Below are 21,512 nucleotides of genomic sequence, written 5' to 3' on the forward strand. Positions count from 1 at the left end.
TAGAGAAAAAAGACTCAAATTGTTTGCAGAAGAATAGAGAAGCAGAATTATATTGTTTCAACTTCCAATGAATCAAATGCAGCACTAACGCACCACAGAAAAAAGACTCGATTGTGTTGGGTCTTTTAACTTTGGCATGGGTCTGGGAATGGATCGGGTCGAGTTTGAATCAGTGCAGATTTGATCCAAATCCAACCCAAGCTGGCAGTGGGTCAAGATGATTTAATCTTGACCCGATGTGGTTAACGGGTGAGGATGTCTTCCAAGAAAATAATAAAAGATAAGAATAATTATTGAAGAAGTTTTATTGAAGTAACTTTAGTTTGAATACAATTAACATATCGATCTCTTATTTATATAGATTAGGAGGAAAGATTTTCCTTAACAGAATAGATAATTTCACTCGACAGAAGAGAGATTTTTTTATATAGTTGAAGAAATCTTATCTGCTATCAGTCTTAACCCAAGACAAAATTCATAATAAATTTATATAGTTGAGGAAATCTTATCTACTATCAGCTTCAACTCCAATCTGCTTTGATTTGACTCGACAGAATAAGAGTCAACAATTTAGCTTGGATTTGTGTCGATTAAACTTTAATGAGGATGATAATATTTTACTAAATCTGTTGCCTTGATTTGTTTTTGTTCTTGTGTTAATTAAGCTTATGCGAGGATGATAATATTTTAATAATTTTTTTACCTCCTATGTCGATTAAGCTTATGTGAGGATGGTAACATGATGATAGATCCATTTCTTGGATTCTCTTATGTTCTTGTGTCGATTAAGCAGGATAACAATATTTAGATAGATCCATTGCTTGGATTCTCTTATGTTCTTGTGTCGATTAAATTTTTACAAGAATGACAACATTTTGATAGATCCATTATTTGGATTCTCTCCTATTCTTAGCGTCGATAAGATTTTGTGAGAAGGATAATATTTTAATAGATTCATTGCTTGAATTATCTTTTGCTCTTGTGTCTATTATTACAATAGATCGGATTCTCTTTTGTTCTTATACCGATTAAGTTTTTTTGCGAGGATGATAATGTTTTAATATATCCGTCGCTTCTAATTTTTAGTCGTCTTCTTCTTAGATAACTCATTTATACGTAAAGAGTTAGTTGTTGATGGAAGGTTAGCTCCATCCGATCTATGATGTGAGCCTCGATGTAATGAATGTGAGAGTCATTATTACTATAGAGAGAGAGTCTAACCTCGCGCATTATGAGAAGCAAATATTCCCTATCGTAATGCATGACTTGTGACAAATGCTTTTGAAAAGATAATTGTGGGTTTATTTATAGATGTAAAGGTGTCATCATCACGAAGGTCTCTAATGTTTAATCATCTGAATAAATTGTTCATATTCTAAATCATAATTACTAATGGAAACATTTTTTATGTGTTACCGAAGAAGAACTGAATGATTCGAGACATGCAATTATTCAAGTCAATTGTTAGCAAAAGATACCATTTCATTTTGCTTTAATTCCTAATTTAGTTCTCAATTCAATTATATTTCTTTTTCAAAATTACCACATGTTATGTCCCCAAAATACCAAAATAGTCAATATTTTTAAATTCTTTCAATTGATTTTTTTCATCTCATCTTTCTTTTTTTTTTATTAATATAATACTTTATTATAATTTTCTTTTAATCTTTTTAAAATTATCATATTGATGCTTTCTTAATTTAATTTCTTGAAAACTTTTAATGTTAGTATTGATAAGGGGGCTTGATACATACGTAACTAGTGTCTCGTCGCATCTCATCATATGCCTCATCAACTCGATACATTGGCCAAACATCATGTCCACATTGATATCAGCTTAACATTGCTCGGGACACCTCGTCATCATGACACGTCAATTAGGATTGTCCAAAAAAAACTTGGGATGGTGGTCGTAATGTTTGATGGCCTAATGAACCTTTCCATAGTCGAGTAATGATCGATGATTCAAAATAACTATCGTATGGAATAACGCTCTACATTTGATTTCTATGATTTAAAAAATCTCATTTAAAAAGATTTTGAAATGTGTTTTAAAGACTCTTTTAAACAAATTGAGAATATAACACTCTTCGATTGTAAATCTAATCTATTAAACTTATGATAAACTCGAATGTAGTACGATCAATGTTACAACCCGAGCTTGATGGATTAGGATTAATTTATCTATCAACTTCATTTAGTCTAATCCACTGATCAAAATACTTAAACTTAAATTAATAATAATACACTCATCAGATACTTATAAGTTAATTTTAATCTTGGTCACTTTCGATGTGGGACTAATCAGGGGTATTACACAAATGACAACATCACATATGACAACATCGACCAAACCTCATGCCTACATAGCTTGATGCTACTCTGGACATCTCGTCATCATGATGTATCAATTAGGATTATGTCACGTCCAATAAAAACATAGATGGTACTTGTAATACTAGATGGCCTGATGAAACTTCTCACGATCGAGTAATGATCGATGATTCAACGTAACTATCCGTGGAATAATACCAACATTGAGCACATAACATTATTTCTTTCGGAATCTAATCTATTATATTTATAATAAATTCGAATGTAGCACAATCAAAATCCACCACAAGTCTCAATCGACAGGGAGAGGGGTAGGTGAGTGTCGAATAAATCTCATCATGATTCCCATAATGCAAATTAAAGTCGCTAAAAAAGAGAGAGCACTAAACAAAACCGAGAGAGGGGAATGGAGGGAGCGTCCGGAGACAGCCACTTGTGAGTTCGATAGGACGACGGCGTGTAAAGGTGGGAAGATGAGATGCACACATGGATCGATCGAGTGCGGTGCCACTGCAGCTTTATGCAAAAAGAAGCTTTCCACATCCCATGCGAGCCTTCTAAATTACTTACCCGTGTATGACAGTTGTGCGGCGGCGACGTCGACCTGCCTCCACCATCGCCACCACTGAGCTTGCTTGCACTCGAGCACTATGCCATTATTCCGAATCATACCTCCGTCCCCTCCCCTCCCCTCCCCTTCTCCAAAAGATGGGGAAACCTCTCGATCCCATCGACGACTCGACAGCCCTCCCATACTTTTTCGCTGCACTGCCTTTGAGAGATCAATGCAAGCACTTCACTTCCATGTCCATGCCATTTCTATATGTATATTATAATTCCATATGTAACAATTCTATCAATAATATATTTTTGACCACTATTTCTCATTTAGGCCTTTTCAAGTTTTCCAAATTTAAAACATCATTTATTATAACACCTATAATTTAATTTACATCAAAAATAGAAAAAAAAATAAATTGGATTATGAGAGCCTAATGAATATCCTATTAGTTTAAATTAATGTATTTTAGATTATTGATTAAAACTTAACAAATTAATGAGCCAATTATTTTATCAAATTATGTCATAGGGAATACATTGTCATGTGAAAGATAATTCTTTATGATGAGAAAGATAATTATTAATTTTTCTCTCATTATTTATAACGAAAAAAATAATCATAAACTTTCTTATCGTCATTTATGACGATAAAGATAATAATAAGTTTTCTTCGTACTTTTACAATTATATATAAAAATTTATCTCTAAATTATTCACGTTTACACTCTTATACATTGGATTATTAAATTAAGCATAGAAGGAATTAGGTCGAAAAACTCTTTCGACCTCGATCTTTATGTAGGTAGTATAATAAGAACTCAACATTCGCACCTGAAAGATACTTTGGATAGTCCTATATATCTGGGTTTGAATCATGTCGAACTGATTAAGACGTCAATAATATTATTTTCCTGATAGACACTAAATCCAACATAATATAAATGCTCAAGGTATGTAAGGATATTCATTAACGTGGCTAAAGGATAGTCATGACATAAAAGCTATCGTCACGCTAATCTCATATGATTGTCTTTATCGGATAGTTATAGGAGTTTGATAATTCCATCGGATCATATCATAACATATAATATTATGATAATTAACTCGTCAATCAACTTAATGGGATTGAATTAATAATCTAAAAGGCATTTGATGTTGTAAACCAATTCGATGTAAATCAGGTCAAATTCCTAAAAACAGTGGAAGGTCCTCCTCCACAAGTCGAAGTGCCCATTGGGCAGGTCTCAATAATAGCCTTAAAACAGAAGGAAGGTGGTGGTGGTGGTGGTGGTCGTGGTGCAATATGTTAATGATGTACCTTTGGTGGTCACCATGATGTAGTCATGCACCTGTGTTCGCAAAGGGGCTCCCACGTTTCACGACTGATTTGCCTGCCTACCAGCAAACCACATCGACAGAGGCCCCAAAGTATGGCTATTATGGTGAGTTGCTTTTTCGGTCACCATTCTCATCCGGACCTCACCCCGGTCTCAAAGCAACACCTGTTCTCCGTTACTGCTAATCTATTATTGTGTCATTCGCCGGTAATGCTGATGAGAGGGACTACACTGTGTGCCAACCCCGTTATGGCACATCATGTTCTTGTGGACATTCCCGTCTCAGTTCTCAGTCGCAGAGGAAGCACGACTCATAGCATCAAAGAACAACAGCAAACTGATCGGTTCTGTGTCACGAGTTAAGCATCCAAACATCATTTCCTTTCATTCAACTTAAAACCTTGTCAGTGTATTCTTTTAGATCACGCATCTATCGTTACTGAGTGTCATAGAAAGAGAAACATCTGATGTCTCTTTCTAAAATAAAAATCAGTAATGTCATTTCATTAGTGGCTCAGTAAAGATATTATAATGTATTCCAAAATTCTCAAATCATAATATGTCATTTCATTATTGTTATTAAGTCCATAAATTACACTAATCGTGTTAGGAAAAGCTTGAAAATGGAAGAAGGTGAGACGCTCAAAATGGATGATGTCCAATCTCACGACACACCAGATTTGTGGCAGAATGACGCCACCTTGGAACGATTGAAGCTTAAATCACATCATGAATAGCTTTCACGTATTGCATGTTTGTCGAGTAAGAAGGTGAGACTCTCAAAATGCATGAGGTCTACAATAACACTGGCATTGAGGACGGCATGCAAATTTATTGCAATGGGGCCATGGAATGGAATGTGTGTTTTGGGATCTAACAAATAGGCCACGAGACCAAAATTAAATGACTGTAAAATGATATGCTTTTTTTGCTTGTAATTACTTAATTTATTTTATTTTCTGAAAAAAATGAAGGAAACTTTTTGTGAATAAAAAATATGAGAATAGAAATACTCTATGAGTGAAAAAAGAATAAAATGAGACTTTTAAATACAGTTAAAGTAAACGAATTCTCGAAAAAAATTATCTTTTTAGATTTTTTTTTTCCTTAAGAGGTATCCGTTTCCATATTTTCCATTTGATGTTTCTTTTTGTCATATTTCTCATAATATCCTGTAATTAGAGGCGTAAACAACTTTTGTCATTTTTGATAGACCCATCGATAGAATAATTTAATCGGGTAAAATTTCTAGTTATAATATTTTTGAATAAACTCAGTGCTTTGAAAACACTATACGTCTATTCAAAAACATTGATATAAAAAAACACCCTATTAAATTATTATTTACTATTTTTGTGTGTGAGATTATTTCTATTGAGTGTTGAGGTAATTCATCTCAATTATAATATTTTTGAATAGATTTATAGTGTTTCGACGAAGGTATTAAAAATATTATAAATATAATTAGCGGTATAATCTTATACATGGAGGATTGAGTCGATTTTTGGGTGTAATCTCCGACTATCTTAATTTTAGACAAATGGAAGAAGAGAAAAAACGAATATTTCTTTAAAAAAAAGGGAAAAAAAAGAGAGAAACATTTCCCAAAATTCTTTCTAATTGGAAAGTTCCACCGCGTGGATGGATCTATCCATACAAATCCGTACACGGAAAAGGAGAGGAAGAGCTGACACCCTTGGGTTCAAAATCTTCCCTCCACGAAGGCTAAATCTTTAATACGATCTAGAAATGCGTATCCAACAAAACAAAATCCAAGAAGAAGTTGACGGAACGGAGGAGGACGTCTGCAGATTATATATTGTTAGGTGCGAAGGGATTAATAAGGAGACAAAACAAAAGAAAGAAAAAGCTCATTACCCGACATGGGTCAGTCCGAGTGTGTGTGTTTGTGAAGCTGTCCCCTCCTTTTGTTTATCCGTTTGAATCCATTCAAAAGCTCTTCCTCTGCTTGCCCTGCGGCACTCCTCTGTGACTGTGAGCAGCGCAGATCGCCACCACGACATCAGCACCAATATTGCCTCTCTCTCTCTCTCTCTCTCTCTCTCACTCACTCACCTTTTTCCGCCTATATTATTTGAAACACGGCAGCCTTCCTTCCACCTCATGGAGACTTCATAGAGAACAACTGAGCGTCTTGCTTCCACCTTCGGTGACGAGGAGTATGGCAAGTGTTACGGCGTTAGTGATGCTGTTCTTGGCTTGTGCCGGAGGTTTGGTTTGCGGCAACCAGACCTACATCGTGTACATGAACCCGGCCCACCGGCCGGCAGTCCACCCGACCCACGCCGACTGGTACGCTGCGCACCTTCAGTCTCTGGACATCGACCCCGGCCGCCACCTACTCTATACCTACTCCGACGCCCTCCACGGCTTCGCGGCCTCCCTGCTGCCGCACCACCTCGACCTCCTCCGCCGCTCCCCCGCCGTAGTCCAACTCCACCCCGACCCTGTACTCACCCTGCACACCACCCGCTCCCCGCAGTTTCTTGGTCTCGCACCCGACGCCTCCTCCTCGGCGACCGTTCCCCGCCCCATACAGGCCGTCGAGGCTGCCTCCCGCGACGTCTTCATCGCCGTCCTCGATACCGGCGTATGGCCGGAGGTTCCGAGCTTCTCTGCCGCCGCCGGCCTCCCCGAGGTCCCCTCCCGGTGGCGCGGCGCTTGCGAGGCCGGCGTCGACTTCTCCCCCTCGCTCTGCAACCGCAAGCTCGTTGGGGCCAGGAGCTTCTCCCGGGGCTTCCGAGCTGCTGCTGCGGTTGCCGGAGACGGCACCGTGCGGGGGAAGCCCAACGAGTACGACTCGCCGCGGGACCGGGACGGGCATGGGACGCACACGGCGTCGACGGCCGCTGGCTCCGCCGTGGCCAACGCCAGCCTCCTCGGGTACGCAACCGGCACCGCCCGGGGCATGGCGATTGCCGCTCGCGTCGCCGCGTACAAGGTCTGCTGGGCCTCCGGGTGCTTTGGTTCTGACATCCTCGCCGGGATCGATACTGCCATCTCCGACGGCGCCGACATCCTCTCCCTCTCCCTCGGCGGCGGTTCCACCCCGTACTTCCGCGACACGATCGCCATCGGCGCCTTCGCCGCAGCAGAGCGCGGCATCTTCGTCTCCTGCTCCGCCGGCAACAGCGGCCCCGGCCCCGCCACCCTCGCGAACGGCGCCCCGTGGATCGCCACCGTGGGCGCCGGCACCCTAGATCGCGATTTCCCGGCGACCGCCCGCCTCGGCAACGGCGCGCGGTACACAGGAGTCTCGCTGTACAGTGGGAAGGGGATGGGGAAGAAGCTGGTCCCTGCGGTGTACGGCGGCGGGAGCAGCAACGCGAGCAAGCTGTGCCTCGCGGGCACGCTGGACCCCGCGCGCGTGCGGGGAAAGCTGGTGCTTTGCGACCGCGGGGTGAGCGCCCGCGTGGAAAAGGGGGCGGTGGTGAAGGCCGCTGGAGGAGCGGGGATGATACTGGCGAACACGGCAGCCAACGGGGAGGAGCTGGTGGCGGACAGCCATCTGCTGCCGGCAGTAGCAGTGGGGAAGAAGGAAGGGGATCTGATTCGGCAGTACGTCACCACCAACCCGAGACCGAGGGGAGCGTTGAGCTTCGGGGGGACGGTGCTGGGGGTGCGGCCGTCGCCGGTGGTGGCGGCATTCAGCTCAAGGGGGCCAAATCCGGTGTCGCCGCAGATACTGAAGCCGGATTTCATCGGGCCGGGGGTGAACATATTGGCAGGGTGGTCGGGATCGATCGGGCCGACCGGGCTGCTCAAGGATGGCCGGAGGACCCAATTCAACATCATGTCGGGTATGTGTTTGCTCCGTGAGTCATATCTGCTAGCTTTAGAATGAGTGTATGCTGATCATAACTTTCTCTCGTGGTTGTCGATCTTATTCATGTAGGAACATCGATGTCATGCCCACACATCAGTGGAGTTGCTGCATTGCTGAAGGGTGCGCACCCTAACTGGAGTCCTGCTGCCATCAAGTCGGCCCTCATGACGACTTCATACGTCGTCGACAACACCAATTCTCCCCTTCGCGATGCTGCCGGTGGGTCATACGCCACCCCGTTCGCTTACGGTGCGGGCCATGTGGATCCACAGAGAGCCCTCTCCCCGGGCCTCGTCTACGACATCACGGCAGACGATTACATCGCTTTCCTCTGCTCCCTGAACTACACCATCCCACACATCCAGGCCATCACGAAGAGGCCTAACGTGACCACCTGCTCGCGGAGGTTTTCAGATCCTGGCAACCTGAACTACCCATCCTTCTCGGTTGTGTTCGGGAAGAAATGGAGAGTGGTGAAGTACCGAAGAGAGCTGACGAATGTTGGCTCGGCGTCGTCAACCTATGAAGCGAAGGTAAGCGGGCCTGGTGGTGTTGCTGTGACGGTGAAGCCGGCGAAGCTTATGTTCAAACACGTCAATCAGAAGCTCAAGTACAGTGTTACGTTTGCGTCGAAGGAAAGAGGGAGGTCTGCCGGCACGGCATTTGGTTGGATCACTTGGAGCGACAAGCAGCACAAAGTGCGAAGTCCCGTAGCCTATACATGGAAGATGTGAACGATGGTTAGAAATTGTTCTCCTTCCTTTTGTGGCCTGAATCGTTCAATGGAATCTTTCCTGCTCCAATTCAACCTAATCTCTGCAGAAAATTCGATTCAGGGCGGTGATGTAGAATAGAATCTGGGCTTTTACCATTCATCGGCTTCCTCTGCTGGGAGACGTCAAGCTGTTCTGGCAGATACAGAGAACCTGACTTAAGGCTCTTAGGGGTTTTCTTTACTTGTGTTTGTGGTTTTAACAAGAATCAAGAGTCTGGAGAGTTTCAACATGCCATCTTTGCAAGAAGGATTGGTGGTTTGAGTTGGGTGTTCGGTAGGCATAAAATTATCTTACAATCATTCTTATCTGAGCCTCTCGTTCGCTAGTGTTGGATGTAACTGTTGGTCGAGCATAGTGCAAACATGTCGAGCTGCTTGCTGTGTTGTCTTTTGAGGTACATCTGATCATATACATTATGATGTGACCAGAACAGTTACAGGAAGTGGATAAAGAGTCTCTTTTAAGGATATCCTCAACACATCCGGATGCAAATATTTATGGATACGAGACCAGAAAATAATGTGTGAACAAATTGACTCGAAAGAAAGGGTAGATATTAATGAAAAATAATTTACAGCATACATTATTGTTTATCTCAAAATTAAACAAATAGAATAGGACTCTTTTTCCTTCTTGAAGAAAGCATACCCGCAACATACACCTGCACACACAAAGAACCAAAGGCAAATGGTGCAATCCAATTTAGCAATCTGACAAAATGTTTAAAGGGGATGATCTAATGCTCATTATTAAATAAATATATTTATCGTAAGAGGCTCAAGAACAAACATCATTCCATGAGTTGTTAGGTACAGCAGAAAATGTCAGCAGTGGCATGGGATGTCTTATGAAGTCTTTATCAGATTAGTCTTATAGATACATCAGCATATATCTTGAAAAATATAAGCAAGTCGGAATTCTACGCCTCTTAGGAAAGCCTTATTCAACAATGGTATGACATACAAAATGATCAAATCAGTCATCAAAGCAACTTTTTGTTTGTGTTCACATGAAAATAAGATTCTAACAATCTTGCAATAGTTCCTACTCACGGTCTCTAGTTTTATTTTAAAAAATTGAAAATGGAAATTTTCAACCTTGCAAACAAAGCATCAGCGAACCTTGGATACAACAAATTTACCAAGCATCAATAAGTATTACATTGAGCACAAATTCTCGCTTGAGCATCGTAAAGTTTTAGTCATCTCTTCAACTTGTTATTTTATATCTGCAATCTCAGAATTGTGTCATATGTTTCTCTATCAAAAAATTTAGGTATTGGCAGATTAGCATCCCAATATCAGGTCAAGGCAACTGCGTCAAGATCAAACTGACGTTTATCTCAGAAAGAGAGAGAGAGAGAGAGAGAGAGAGAGAGAGAGAGAAAGAGAGACAGAGAGAGGCAGCAGAACAGGACAGACTCTCAAAGGGAACTGCTTTTCTCATACAAACTCAAAGAACTATCATTCTTCTGATACATGATTAATATACATCTCCCAGAACATAACCAGTCTGTGTTTCAAAGGAAAATGACAGTGGCCAATGTTATGCAGGCATCAAATCTAAATAGGAGGCATCAATAAAGTATTTGTCAAACTGATGCAATCACATTTAGTAGAAATTTTAATGGAAAAAACAAAATAATCATAAATCATGGTTAGAAGTAAAAATAATGATGCCAAAGAATACCTTCTCAATCTTCGAAACATCCCGATGGTAATGTACATCAACAAAACTTTCCTGAAAGAATTAGTAACAATAACATAGGAAAGAAACCAAAAAAGAAAGAAAAGAATTAAAATGACACTGTATTAAGAAGAAATTTTCTGACTACCTGCATTTGACCAGCAGATCCTATAGAAAAAAATTATTAACCAATCTAACACGTTGACTCCATTTCAAGATGCCATGAAATATTGCAGTGCTATCTGAAAACAAGACTTCCATTTTGCTGCTGTCTCAAATTCTCAACAAGTAATTGATAAAATGATTTCAGAGCTTTGATATCATTGGCCTGCTGGAAAAGATTTGAGATATCAAGAAAGTCAATATAAGGAAGGTGTAGCAGCATCTGATGTTCCATCTAGTTAGACCTAATGTCCTAGAGCAGATGAAAAACCTGTTAGATGAACTACGTGTAGGAAAACGACAGGACAATACAAAATTTCTGACACAATTCTAGATAAATTGACGATTTCCATACATTACAGATCTGGATAATTCAATTTTGCTCAAAATTCTGCAATATCTTGTTAATCTTAGCTGGTAGTTTGTCAGATCAAAGACCTCAACAAACAATTAAAGATACTGCAGAAGAATAAGGCATTAGCATAGTTCTTGTACCTGCAACTTTTGATAGTATTGTTCTGTAAGTTCATGTGGGCAATGAGCTGCTTGGAGCCCTTTAGACACAAAATGGATAATGAAGTCACTACCCAACTTCTCGTACATAACCTTTTGGGCCAGCACAATTTCTCCAAAAAGAAGCAACTGTTGATGGAGGTATGTTGTTAAATAGTTTGTATAGTAAACATCAAGAGAAAAGAAAACTGAGATGGGAGAGAGCCATTGAAACACTTTCTTCATGCCTAAAATACATTTAGAAGAGAAAAGGTCAAAGGGAGAGTTATACAGGCAAGGCTTGGCACGCCGATCAGCACAGATCATAACATGCTAGACAGGTACTAGAACATGCAATGAAAGTAATGTCAATAGTGCCGACGTACACCACACCCCAAATTTTGGCTTGTGCTAACCAACACGGTGCCCAACTAGCCCAGCATCATGAAACACAACCCATGCTGACCAATGTCCGGTAAGGCACTTGGTTATTAGAAAACAAATGGATAAGTAACATCACGGATAGACCTCCTTATTGGATCAGTGCAAATTTCTCTCAAATAAAAGTGTATATAGACAACTTAGATTATTCTCTCATTTGCAAAAAGAACCTTATGTTCTTAAGACCACTACCTTCTAGTGTATTTATAAATCTGCATGAAGAATTTCATGTTACTATATCACCTATGGGACAATGGTCAGTAGGGATTTGTAAAGAGCATAAGTATTGTAACAAGCCAAAGTTGTATGCTAGCACACAAGTATTATATACTGGAGGCCAGTGCGTGTCTAATTGCGAGCCTGATGGGGAATTTTTTTTAGGAAAAATGCAGATCCATCTTGCATTGCAACTATGAAATACTAAAAAGTCATAAATGAATATTTCATGCATTAGCTGAGCATAAAGAGTAAAAGAAAACGTATTGATGACTATACGGTATTTGCATCGTGGAATTCAAATGACTTATCAAGCACGCTGTACAAGCAGCAATCAGTTGCAAACTTCTCAATTATAAAGCTGCGGAATCCAGGAACCTGGAAATTTTTTTTAGCAAAAACCATTATCTGGAATCACAAACTTTGAAAAAAATGAAGAACACGTATTTGGTTAGTCATGATAAAAATGATTAATAGCAAAGAGAGTACCTTATCATCAACATTACAATTGGTGCACCAGTCTTTGATGAGCTTCATGAAGATTTGGACACACAACTGCCAAAATAAACATGAAGTAGGTGTCTTAGTTATTAGTTAATTTACTTTGCTATTTCGTTCTAAGAGCTAGGTAAAAGGGCACCACAAGGCACCTAAACTCCATCCAGAGTGAGGTTTAAAACTTAACTTGAGCATCTTCTTACATAACCAAGAAAATTTGCAAGTTTCCTAGTTCTGAATTTAACATAACTCTATTACATTACCAACATAGAAGCTTGCAAGAAACAATAACTATGCACCGCAAAATATTTTCCGTACCTTCCTAAGAAGTACATCTTTGTGACCGCAAGCAGCTAGTAAAAGCAACTGCATTAGTGCATCCAAGTATCCTCTACAATTAGGGGCAAGGAAAACTGATGAAAGATTGTGGTTGGCCATCAAATGAAGAAAAGTATATAATATCCGTTGCAGTTCTTGAAGTTCACGCACTTCCTACAGAAGCCAAGTAGACATGGAATCAGGTACATAACCAATGGATCTTGTAATAATTATTAAGTTTCATGGCAGCATTTAAAGTTGAGTCCCAAGAAATTACTAATCATGGGATTTCAATAACCATACACAATAATTAAATTCTTCATGTTTTAGTAGAAGAATAGTTCACGGAAGTAGGAAAGAAGTTTTTTAAGAGAGCACACTAGAGATGTACACCTATGAATACCACCTAAGCAGAGCTCACAAAATATCCAGCTAATAAGTTATCTCATTGACCAAAGCTTTGTTTTCTTTGCATGAGTCATTACTATCATAATAATGCTACTGTTATTTTGCTAACATCCTTAAAAAGCATCCTCCTTTTGTTCCTTTAATTCAAAAAATAAAAGCTCAGTCAACAATTCAATCTGCTTTTCCCACAAGTCTTAACCTGTATCAAAGACATTTGCCAAAAATATTTGAGTTCTGGCTCAAGTATTCACCAAAGTCATTCTTTCATTAAGTGCACATCACAAAGAAAGTATGATTAGGATCCAAGTCGGCCATAACTATCAGAAGGAAAATTTTCAGATCATTTTCATAATTGTAAAATCTCACAGCATTTGTACCAGAGAAATTAAGGGCATGCAGAAAGACCTTTGTAGAGGGTTTGAGCTTCCATACCTCCGTGTTGCATCCAGGGCCTGAAGGAAAGGCATCCTTTGAAAGTATCACAATCAGTCTACTAGCAACAGCAGGAAATATCTCTTCTAGTATGCTCTCTACAGAAGTACTGAATTTGCTTATTAATTGATTGACTAAAACAAGAAAATCCACCATGTCCTTTGGCTGCAAATCATGAGCTAAAGCGTCAAAACAAAAGGAAATTCGCTGAAAGAACAATTAGCTTATAATTGTATGCTTCTGAATAAAAAAATAGCACCTTCATGGTGGAGGAAGAAAAAAATTCATAAATGGCATCTTAAAAGGCATACCTATCCTTAAAAGTGGCATAAATATGTTTCACAAGTTAGTTATTAGAGGAAACCGTGTTACTTCAAATTATTTCATTAAAACCACAAATTTATGAACAGTCTTACATGTTTCCTGTGCATGATGACATTTATATCAATGAAACTGGTAAAACAGTCATATGTACTAATGGGCTTTGTTAATCAATTACAGGACCATTCACCAATGAACATCAATTCAAAATTTTCTTTTATGTGATTATTCACAAATTATCTAAAAGTATATTGCTAACTTAAAGATAATATTTATGCACACTAGAGAAAAACATGGTCGAGAATATTCAGAGATCAGAATGAGACTAAGAGACACCAAGTTAAGCAGGACAAAAATATGGGTAAAGATCAAACTGATGGTCTCTAAACAACATTGTGTAAAATGAATTAGGAACAAATATAGGTAAAATGGAATCAAGATGGTCACAAAAACACTAATCTTTCAGTTTTCCATCCTTCTAAAAATGAAAAAGAACAACATTAGTGAGTATCCTACAACAGGATCAATTGTGAGTTCCAGATAAACATTTGATTGGTCCACTGACCAAAGCTGATTCTTCTGCACACTGCAATGATGACTTGATTCAACCCTTTGCTCTAGGTAAAAAATCTCAATAGGAAGGCTCCAGAGCTTGATAGATTTACTATTGAATTTTTCAAAAACATTAAAACTAGTTAGGCCATGATATCCTTGCCACTTTCCGAAGATCTTAAACCCAAAATATCTTCCCAACTCCATGGGGAAAGACCTTCCTCACTTTCATTATGAAAACTGAACCTATTAAAGATGACTTACTATATGTGTATCTCCCTTTAGTGTTACTTGTAAGCCTCTTGTCAAAAGTCATGGTCAGCAGATTAAAGATATACAAATGATTTATCAAGTCCTGCGCACAGGGAACTTGTGACAAGCACACAAATGTATGATTATTTTTTTCTTGCTTAAGAGGCAACACAGAGTTTATGAAATTCTGAGTAAAAATGTGTAGTTTTTATCAATTTTTAATATGGAAAAGCCAGGTGAGACATATTCTATGGAACTCTTAGGTGGACATTATCAAATTTTGATATGGAAAAGGATTTTGATACCATTCCTATTATTTGTGTATGTTGTGCAAAAATTATTTTCATGAGAAGTTCATCAAATGGATTTACACGTGTCTCTTCAGTTTCCTATTGATGCCTGGTCAATGGTAATAGATTTGATTAGTTGAAAGCCAACAAGAAGTGTGCCATGGGGAACATATATGTAACACAATCAGGATTTAGTCTCATATCGAAAGCAGACAAATATTTAGATTTACCTATAAGGAGTTGATGGATAAACTATCACTAACTTAAGCATTTTAGACTAGTGGTTCAGGCTTAACAAGTTAATGGGTCACTCATCCTATTAGGTCGGATAATAATAATTCATATAAGAGTCGATCTAGTATTGGCCAAGACGAGGGACTCGAATAGGAAAGGCCTCCCTATGGACAGAGCCTCATAGTACTCCTCGTGAGCCACCTAGACCTCATATCCACCATATTATGATTTGATCTAGGCTATGTTGGTAGTCCCATTTCAGAAAGATTTGGATTGAGTCTAATAGATGTATTACCATTAACTTGATTTATGCATTTTAAGCTAGTAATTCAAACACAACAAATTAATGGGTAAGTTATCATATCAGGCTGGGTCATGACACCTTAGCCATTTTCCTGTTTAACATTGATGTCCAGCTTCTTAAGTCGGTGCAAGCACAAACATACAACAAGGTTTGTTGAGCTTCCTTTTGTTTAAGTTTACTTCTTTCATTTAAATATTACATAACACACATACTACATGCTTAAGCAAAATTTGAACCCTTGGCCTCATGACCGCACAGTGTGTTAAATACTGAGATGTCTCCTCAAGGACATCCTGTTATAGTTAAGCTATTGCAACCAAGAAGGAAGCTCAACAATTTTCATTTCTGAAATTTTCAGATGAAAGACAAAGGTTAAAATAGAACTTAGATAGACTATATAACAAGTTCTTCATTCAGAGTTAATCTAAAAGTCAAAAATGGAGAAAAGACAGCTGAAACATAGACATCACAAAATTTCTAGCATAAACCACTCAATAAATTATTTAGTGGCTTCAGTAGACTTAACTAAAAATGAGTACAAATGCAATATATAAACCGATATGAGTACATGTAATGTGACACCAGTCTCCTAATCATACAAATAATATATGGAGTAACCTCAGAATAATAAATGAAAAGGAATAGTTGATCAAATTGAGTTACCCTGGATGCATCACCAAAGGCACAAGATACAGGCAAAAAAAGCAAAAGCTTGTGAGAAGAAGGTACCTCACTTTCCATGAGCAATTGCTTTAAAACAACTGGAAGACATGGAAAGATAGATCCTCCTAAAATATCAACCATGCGATGAATGAATGATGTAATCTGCATCCACGAATAATGTTACTGTACATTTCAGATACAAAAGGTATCGTGGAAGAAGAATGTATAAGATTTGTCACCTTATTTCGCAAAGTCTTAATGTTTGGAAATGCAGTTAGGATTTCCAAGACCCCACTTAATGCCTGCAACACAAAAAACAAGAGAACTCTTACATGTGTACATAAAACACAAAAATATAAACTATTCATCTACCTTCAATCACATAAAAGCTTGCCATCTAAAGGAAACTGTCCTATATTATATAAATGCACTTGAAGGAAGCCATGCAAAATCAAAGAATATCTCATATATAAATCACCATGAAAGATAGCTCAACCGACCTGCTTAAACATAATTCCAATGGCCGGACAGATACTTGTGGCAAGTCGTGCATTGAATCCCTGTCCATAAACAATACACAAACATAAAGATAGGGAGTCACTTCCACAACAAATTGATGTTCTCAAGACGAACAAAAGATTGAAAAGATAGAAGACGAGAACATTGTACAATTATAAGCCAAGGGAATTGGATAGTGAACATTCACCAAATATACATAAATGACTAATAATACTTTAAAAGATGGCAGTTTCCAGACCCATTTGGCAGAAGTTTATTGTTTTACAGAAATGCTGCTTGAATTATTTTATTTCTTTTCTTAATGGTACTTCCATTGTTTTTAAAACTTTTAAGAGCAGTATTATCTATTTTTTTATAAACCAAGAAACCATCTTATTACCCAATAGATCCTGTCATAACTATAATTGGATAACAATTCTCCTCCAGATCATCAGATGCAATGTGTCCTTTTTTTTAATTCAATCAACTATAAGTTCTGATAATTAATAACTAAAAACAGAACAGAAATGACATTTTTATTACTTTTCTTAGAAACAACAAAAAGTAGGGATTATGTCAAACGGGCTCTTGATTTATCAGAGAGAGAACATATCAGCATAGAAAAAGAGACACCTTGCTTAAAGCATTCAAAGCCATGATAATTTGCTGAAGGGTTAAAACTTTTCCTGAAGATTCTTCTAGCCCCTGTGCCTTGGAATCCAAAAGCACCTCATTGAGCTGATTAGACAAGCACAAGTAACAAGTCAACTTACTAATTATTCACCATATAAATGCTGAAGCAGTTATGAGAATCAGTAATCGAGGAAGAGAAGGCAATTGATGGGAAAAAAAGGAGAGACTCTCAAATTCCATCTTTACCTTTTGACAAAGAGGTCTGAGAAATGCTGCCACATAGTCAGATTGCTTTTCTGGGGATACATCTTCCATGCCAATCAATAATCCAATTGCCTAGGGCCCCCATCAAATTGAGGAATGATAATCAGTATACACTCAATGAAGTTGGAGCAAAAATATTTTGCATCACAAAGTAATACCTCAAATATCTGACTGCCATCTTCAGAACCTGAGCACTCAAAATTTTTAGAGCACCAATCTGAAGTTGTGAATTGAGTGATGGTATCCTGCAGTCCCTGTATCCAGATATAACAAATACGATATACCACTTTGGGAAAGGAAAAAAATTATAAGCATATTCCATAAACAAATGGTAAAGGATGCATACTCTCAGAATCATATCCAAATATGGCACGAACTTAGATTTCATTAACTTGACAGCTCTCATGAAAAGATAACCAGCCCGTCTGCTCACATTGAGATTTGGATGGTGTATACCTCTCTGATCCAAGAATGCAGCCAGCACATAAGGTATGTACTGAGGATTATCCTGGACAAACTTCATAAACCTCATGACAGTCTCCAGGTAAATGAGTGCCACCATTCGATGAGAAAGGCAAGGAAATTGTGACGAAAGGAGTATTTGGACCAGCTCACGCAACAACCCACTACCAGTTCTCATTGCTTCTTCATTTACTGTCTCGCCTAACCGGTGGAACAAAGTAAACGTGGCTTCTACCTCCTCCACGCTAGCTTCCGAAGAGGACAGGGCCCTAATTAATAAATTTTGGATGAAATGCTGTGTGACATCAGGCGCAAGCCGGCAAATGCTACAGAAGAGCACAAGAAGGTCCTTCCGGCGTTCACCCATCTGGTCCTCCTCCTCCCTACCAATCTTATCTGGGATATCAAGATTATTCCTGTAGGCAGGATCATAGCATATCTGCACTCTAATAAATTCTAAGATATGACCAAGATACACTGCTTGTTTCTGCGAGGGTGTTCTCATGGTGGTGACATAAACCGATAGGAACTCAACCACATTACCCAATTCAACTTCCTCGCTTTCTTGCATCACATAGAACACTGAAGGCAAGGCCTCTTCGAGAAGTTCCACCGGAGATGAACTATCTATATCTGTCAAACCTAACTTCTTGCAACATTCTAAAACCTCAGCAGCATACCCAGTAACCAAATATGGAACCTTTATGACCAAATTCGGGTCAGCAAACACCAGGCTTACTGGTAGACTACGGAGAAGTGCGACCTTCTGGCGTGGATCCATCCTCTTCTGGAGGATGGCAAGAACACAGCCAACGGCGGCAGCTCTCAGTTGCTCGATCGAGTCAGGTGCGAGAATGAGTTCAAAGAGGAGGGGGACGAATGCATCATTGGCAACAAGAGCGATGTCAATCCAAGTGACATACCGCCGCATGGTGTCAAGGGCTGCGGCGACGAGGAAAGTGTCCAAGGAATGGTAGAGGGACACGACATCGAACCAATGGCGGGCGATCTGGGGGACGCACTGCTGGCGCATGGCGTCCTTAACCCGCGTGGCGTCGGCGGCCTCCGCAAACGACCGCGGGTAGTCGAGGCTGAGGAGGTCATCGTCTAGGGCGATTAGGAGGCGGGCGAACATGTCGATTGAAGATGGGTCCGCTGAGGGGAGGCAGGGGAGGATGCGAAGGAAGGGGTCGGGCCACAGGGAAGGGTACTCGAGGCGGATGAGGGCGGCGAGGGTCTGGGCGAGCTTGTTCCTGAGGAAGGGAGGGGAGGCGGCGGGGAGGGGGCGGTCGGAGGCGAGGGAGAGGAGAGCGGAGCGGAGGATGGGGAGGTCGGCGGGGGGGATGGAAGAGTATCGGAGGCGAACAGCGTCGTGGAGGGCCTGGAGGCACCAAAAGTGGACGGGTACGAGGGAGGACCGGTGGAGGCGGTCGAGACAGAGGCGAAGGAGGGCGGAGAGGTCGGCCTTGGCATGGTCGCAGAAGGCCATGGCCTGGGCGCGGAAGGTCGGGTCAGCGGCGCCGGGCTCGTATACGAGGAGGATCGCCTTCTCGAGGTCGTCCATGGCGGCCCCTCCTCCTCTCCCGACGTCCGATCGGCAGTTCGATGTGTTAGTTCTTGATAGAGAGATCTGCAGCAGTAGTTTGTTTCTTCTTCTTCTCCTCTATAAATAGAGGGCGGAGAGAGAGGGATACACTTCGTTGCTGGGTTTTGCGGCAGAAACAGTTACCAGAGAGAGAGAGAGAGAGAGAGAGAAAGAGAGAGGGGGTGGTAGTGGCGGAGAAGAGAGAGGACAAGGGTTTTATCAATCAATATATCAATATATATATATATATATATATATATATATATATATATATATATATATATATATTCTTATGTTTTTCATATATTTACAGACTAGTGATAAAAGACCAATTACGATCTTTGGAAAAGTTGTTTTCGTTCATACACAATATATTTTATCTGAACAAAAAAATATTATAAAAATTATAATATAAATTATTATCAATGAATATGGACATAATTTATATTGCTATATTACATAAAAGTAATAAAAAAATTAATTATAATGTTTTAGAACGTCATTATTTTTTTGTTAATATACAAAAAACATTATACAAAAACATTACAAATGGGTTACCAACTCATTTTTCTTATTCTTTCCAACGCATATATTTCCAATATTACCGAATTCTAATTCAAGATATATGAACATATATTTTTCCATACAAAATATTGTGTTAAGAGAAAAAAAAACCATGACAAAATATCATAAAAAGAAAATTACACTTATATGAAACTCATGGTAGGTTTGGATGTTGATAAATCAAAATAAACATGATAAATCCAATAAAAATATTTGTGTTGAAGGTCATAAATACTAAATATAACCCCTTCCATGCCTTACCAAAAGAGATGTGATAAATACTATTAAATTCACTCACGATATGGACTAGATCATGTTATGATATAGATTGATCCATCCATTTGCACCGATGCATTGTATGGATCCATTCATATATGCGAAACTATTCCATTGAGACTAAGGGATATTTTTAGATTACGAAAAAAATTATTGGAAATAATTTTAAAAAATAAAATGATCTTATAACAATAACATGATTATATATATATATATATATATATATATATATATATATATATATATATATATATATATGCGTAAATCAAACATTAATTGTCAAAATATTCCGTGTATATATATATGCGTAAATCAAAATATATATATGCGTAAATCAAACGTTAATGACTTTGAAGATTCATTCCATAAATTTAAAGTGTCAGTGTATTTATGACAGTTTATAAATATTGAATCGTTGTAACTCAAACATTTTATGCATTGATTGACACTTAAAATGTATAATTGATTCATACATCATCGTCATTATCCTCACATGTGCCATTTAACTATGATTAGTTGTGGTTTAGAACAAGACTTAACATCCTATAAATAAAAACCTAAAAGGCTCATAATTTTTATTATGCAAAGAAAACTATTCATTGAACATATCAATGTTGCGTTTAATTTTTCCTTAATCACTATCCAATCAAACATCTATATATTTTTTAATTTCATAATGGTTATATTTTCAACTTATTGGCTAAATGTTTAAATTTATTATTTATATTATAACTAAATTACTTTTTACCTGTAATTAATACTTGAATAAATTTTTTGGGTATTACATTCAATTACAAAATCAAATTCATTTTTGGCTTGATTTTGCAAACAAGTATAAGACTTATAATTTGGCATATTTTTATAGTGACGTATAATAATATTGTCATCATTGAATCGATTTTGTATCAGTTTAGCATGTGATGTTAAATGCTATCTTCTATCAGCCATTGACTTTAGAGAAAATGGAATGAATTGTTTCACTTTCATAACTATAAAAATATAATCTATAATTAACCCTAAAATATAGTCAATGCTACAGTTGCAGTAATTGACACCTGTATATTCTCTAGCTTTAAGTATTTCTTCAATCCTAATTTTGATTGTGT

At 38.8% G+C, this 21,512-nt stretch overlaps 2 protein-coding genes across 7 annotated transcripts; one reads left to right on the top strand and one right to left on the bottom strand.

Moving 5' to 3' along the window:
* Nucleotides 1–6,209: 6,209 nt before the first annotated feature.
* LOC103968514 (subtilisin-like protease SBT1.8) lies at nucleotides 6,210–9,248 on the top strand. Of its 2 annotated transcripts, XM_009381762.3 has the most exons (3): nucleotides 6,210–8,053; nucleotides 8,149–8,819; nucleotides 8,916–9,248. In XM_009381762.3, the coding sequence occupies exons 1-2, from the start codon at nucleotides 6,415–6,417 to the stop codon at nucleotides 8,811–8,813; spliced, it is 2,304 nt and encodes a 767-aa protein (XP_009380037.2). In that variant the 5' UTR covers nucleotides 6,210–6,414; the 3' UTR covers nucleotides 8,814–8,819; nucleotides 8,916–9,248. The 2 variants fall into 2 exon arrangements, with proteins under 2 accessions (XP_009380037.2, XP_009380035.2); XM_009381760.3 differs by having other exon boundaries at nucleotides 6,211–8,053; nucleotides 8,149–9,248.
* Nucleotides 9,249–9,322: 74 nt separating this feature from the next.
* On the bottom strand, nucleotides 9,323–19,769 carry LOC135595836 (exportin-T-like). Of its 5 annotated transcripts, none has more exons than XM_065087255.1 (15): nucleotides 17,866–19,769; nucleotides 17,678–17,773; nucleotides 17,502–17,591; nucleotides 17,256–17,360; nucleotides 16,625–16,684; nucleotides 16,364–16,426; nucleotides 16,191–16,286; nucleotides 13,509–13,673; nucleotides 12,669–12,842; nucleotides 12,342–12,407; nucleotides 12,132–12,230; nucleotides 11,199–11,345; nucleotides 10,690–10,869; nucleotides 10,545–10,595; nucleotides 9,323–9,516 (listed from the first exon to the last, which is right to left on the bottom strand). In XM_065087255.1, exons 1-13 carry the CDS (start codon nucleotides 19,543–19,545, stop codon nucleotides 10,780–10,782), a joined length of 2,931 nt encoding a protein of 976 aa, XP_064943327.1. In that variant the 5' UTR covers nucleotides 19,546–19,769; the 3' UTR covers nucleotides 9,323–9,516; nucleotides 10,545–10,595; nucleotides 10,690–10,779. The 5 variants fall into 5 exon arrangements, with proteins under 5 accessions (XP_064943327.1, XP_064943324.1, XP_064943326.1 ...); XM_065087252.1 differs by having other exon boundaries at nucleotides 10,690–10,872; XM_065087254.1 differs by lacking the exon at nucleotides 9,323–9,516 and adding an exon at nucleotides 10,279–10,417 and having other exon boundaries at nucleotides 10,690–10,872.
* Between the last annotated feature and the right edge of the window lie 1,743 nt (nucleotides 19,770–21,512).

The sequence above is a fragment of the Musa acuminata genome, chromosome BXJ1-10, assembly GCF_036884655.1.
Source record: "Musa acuminata AAA Group cultivar baxijiao chromosome BXJ1-10, Cavendish_Baxijiao_AAA, whole genome shotgun sequence".
Taxonomy (NCBI): Eukaryota; Viridiplantae; Streptophyta; class Magnoliopsida; order Zingiberales; family Musaceae; genus Musa; species Musa acuminata.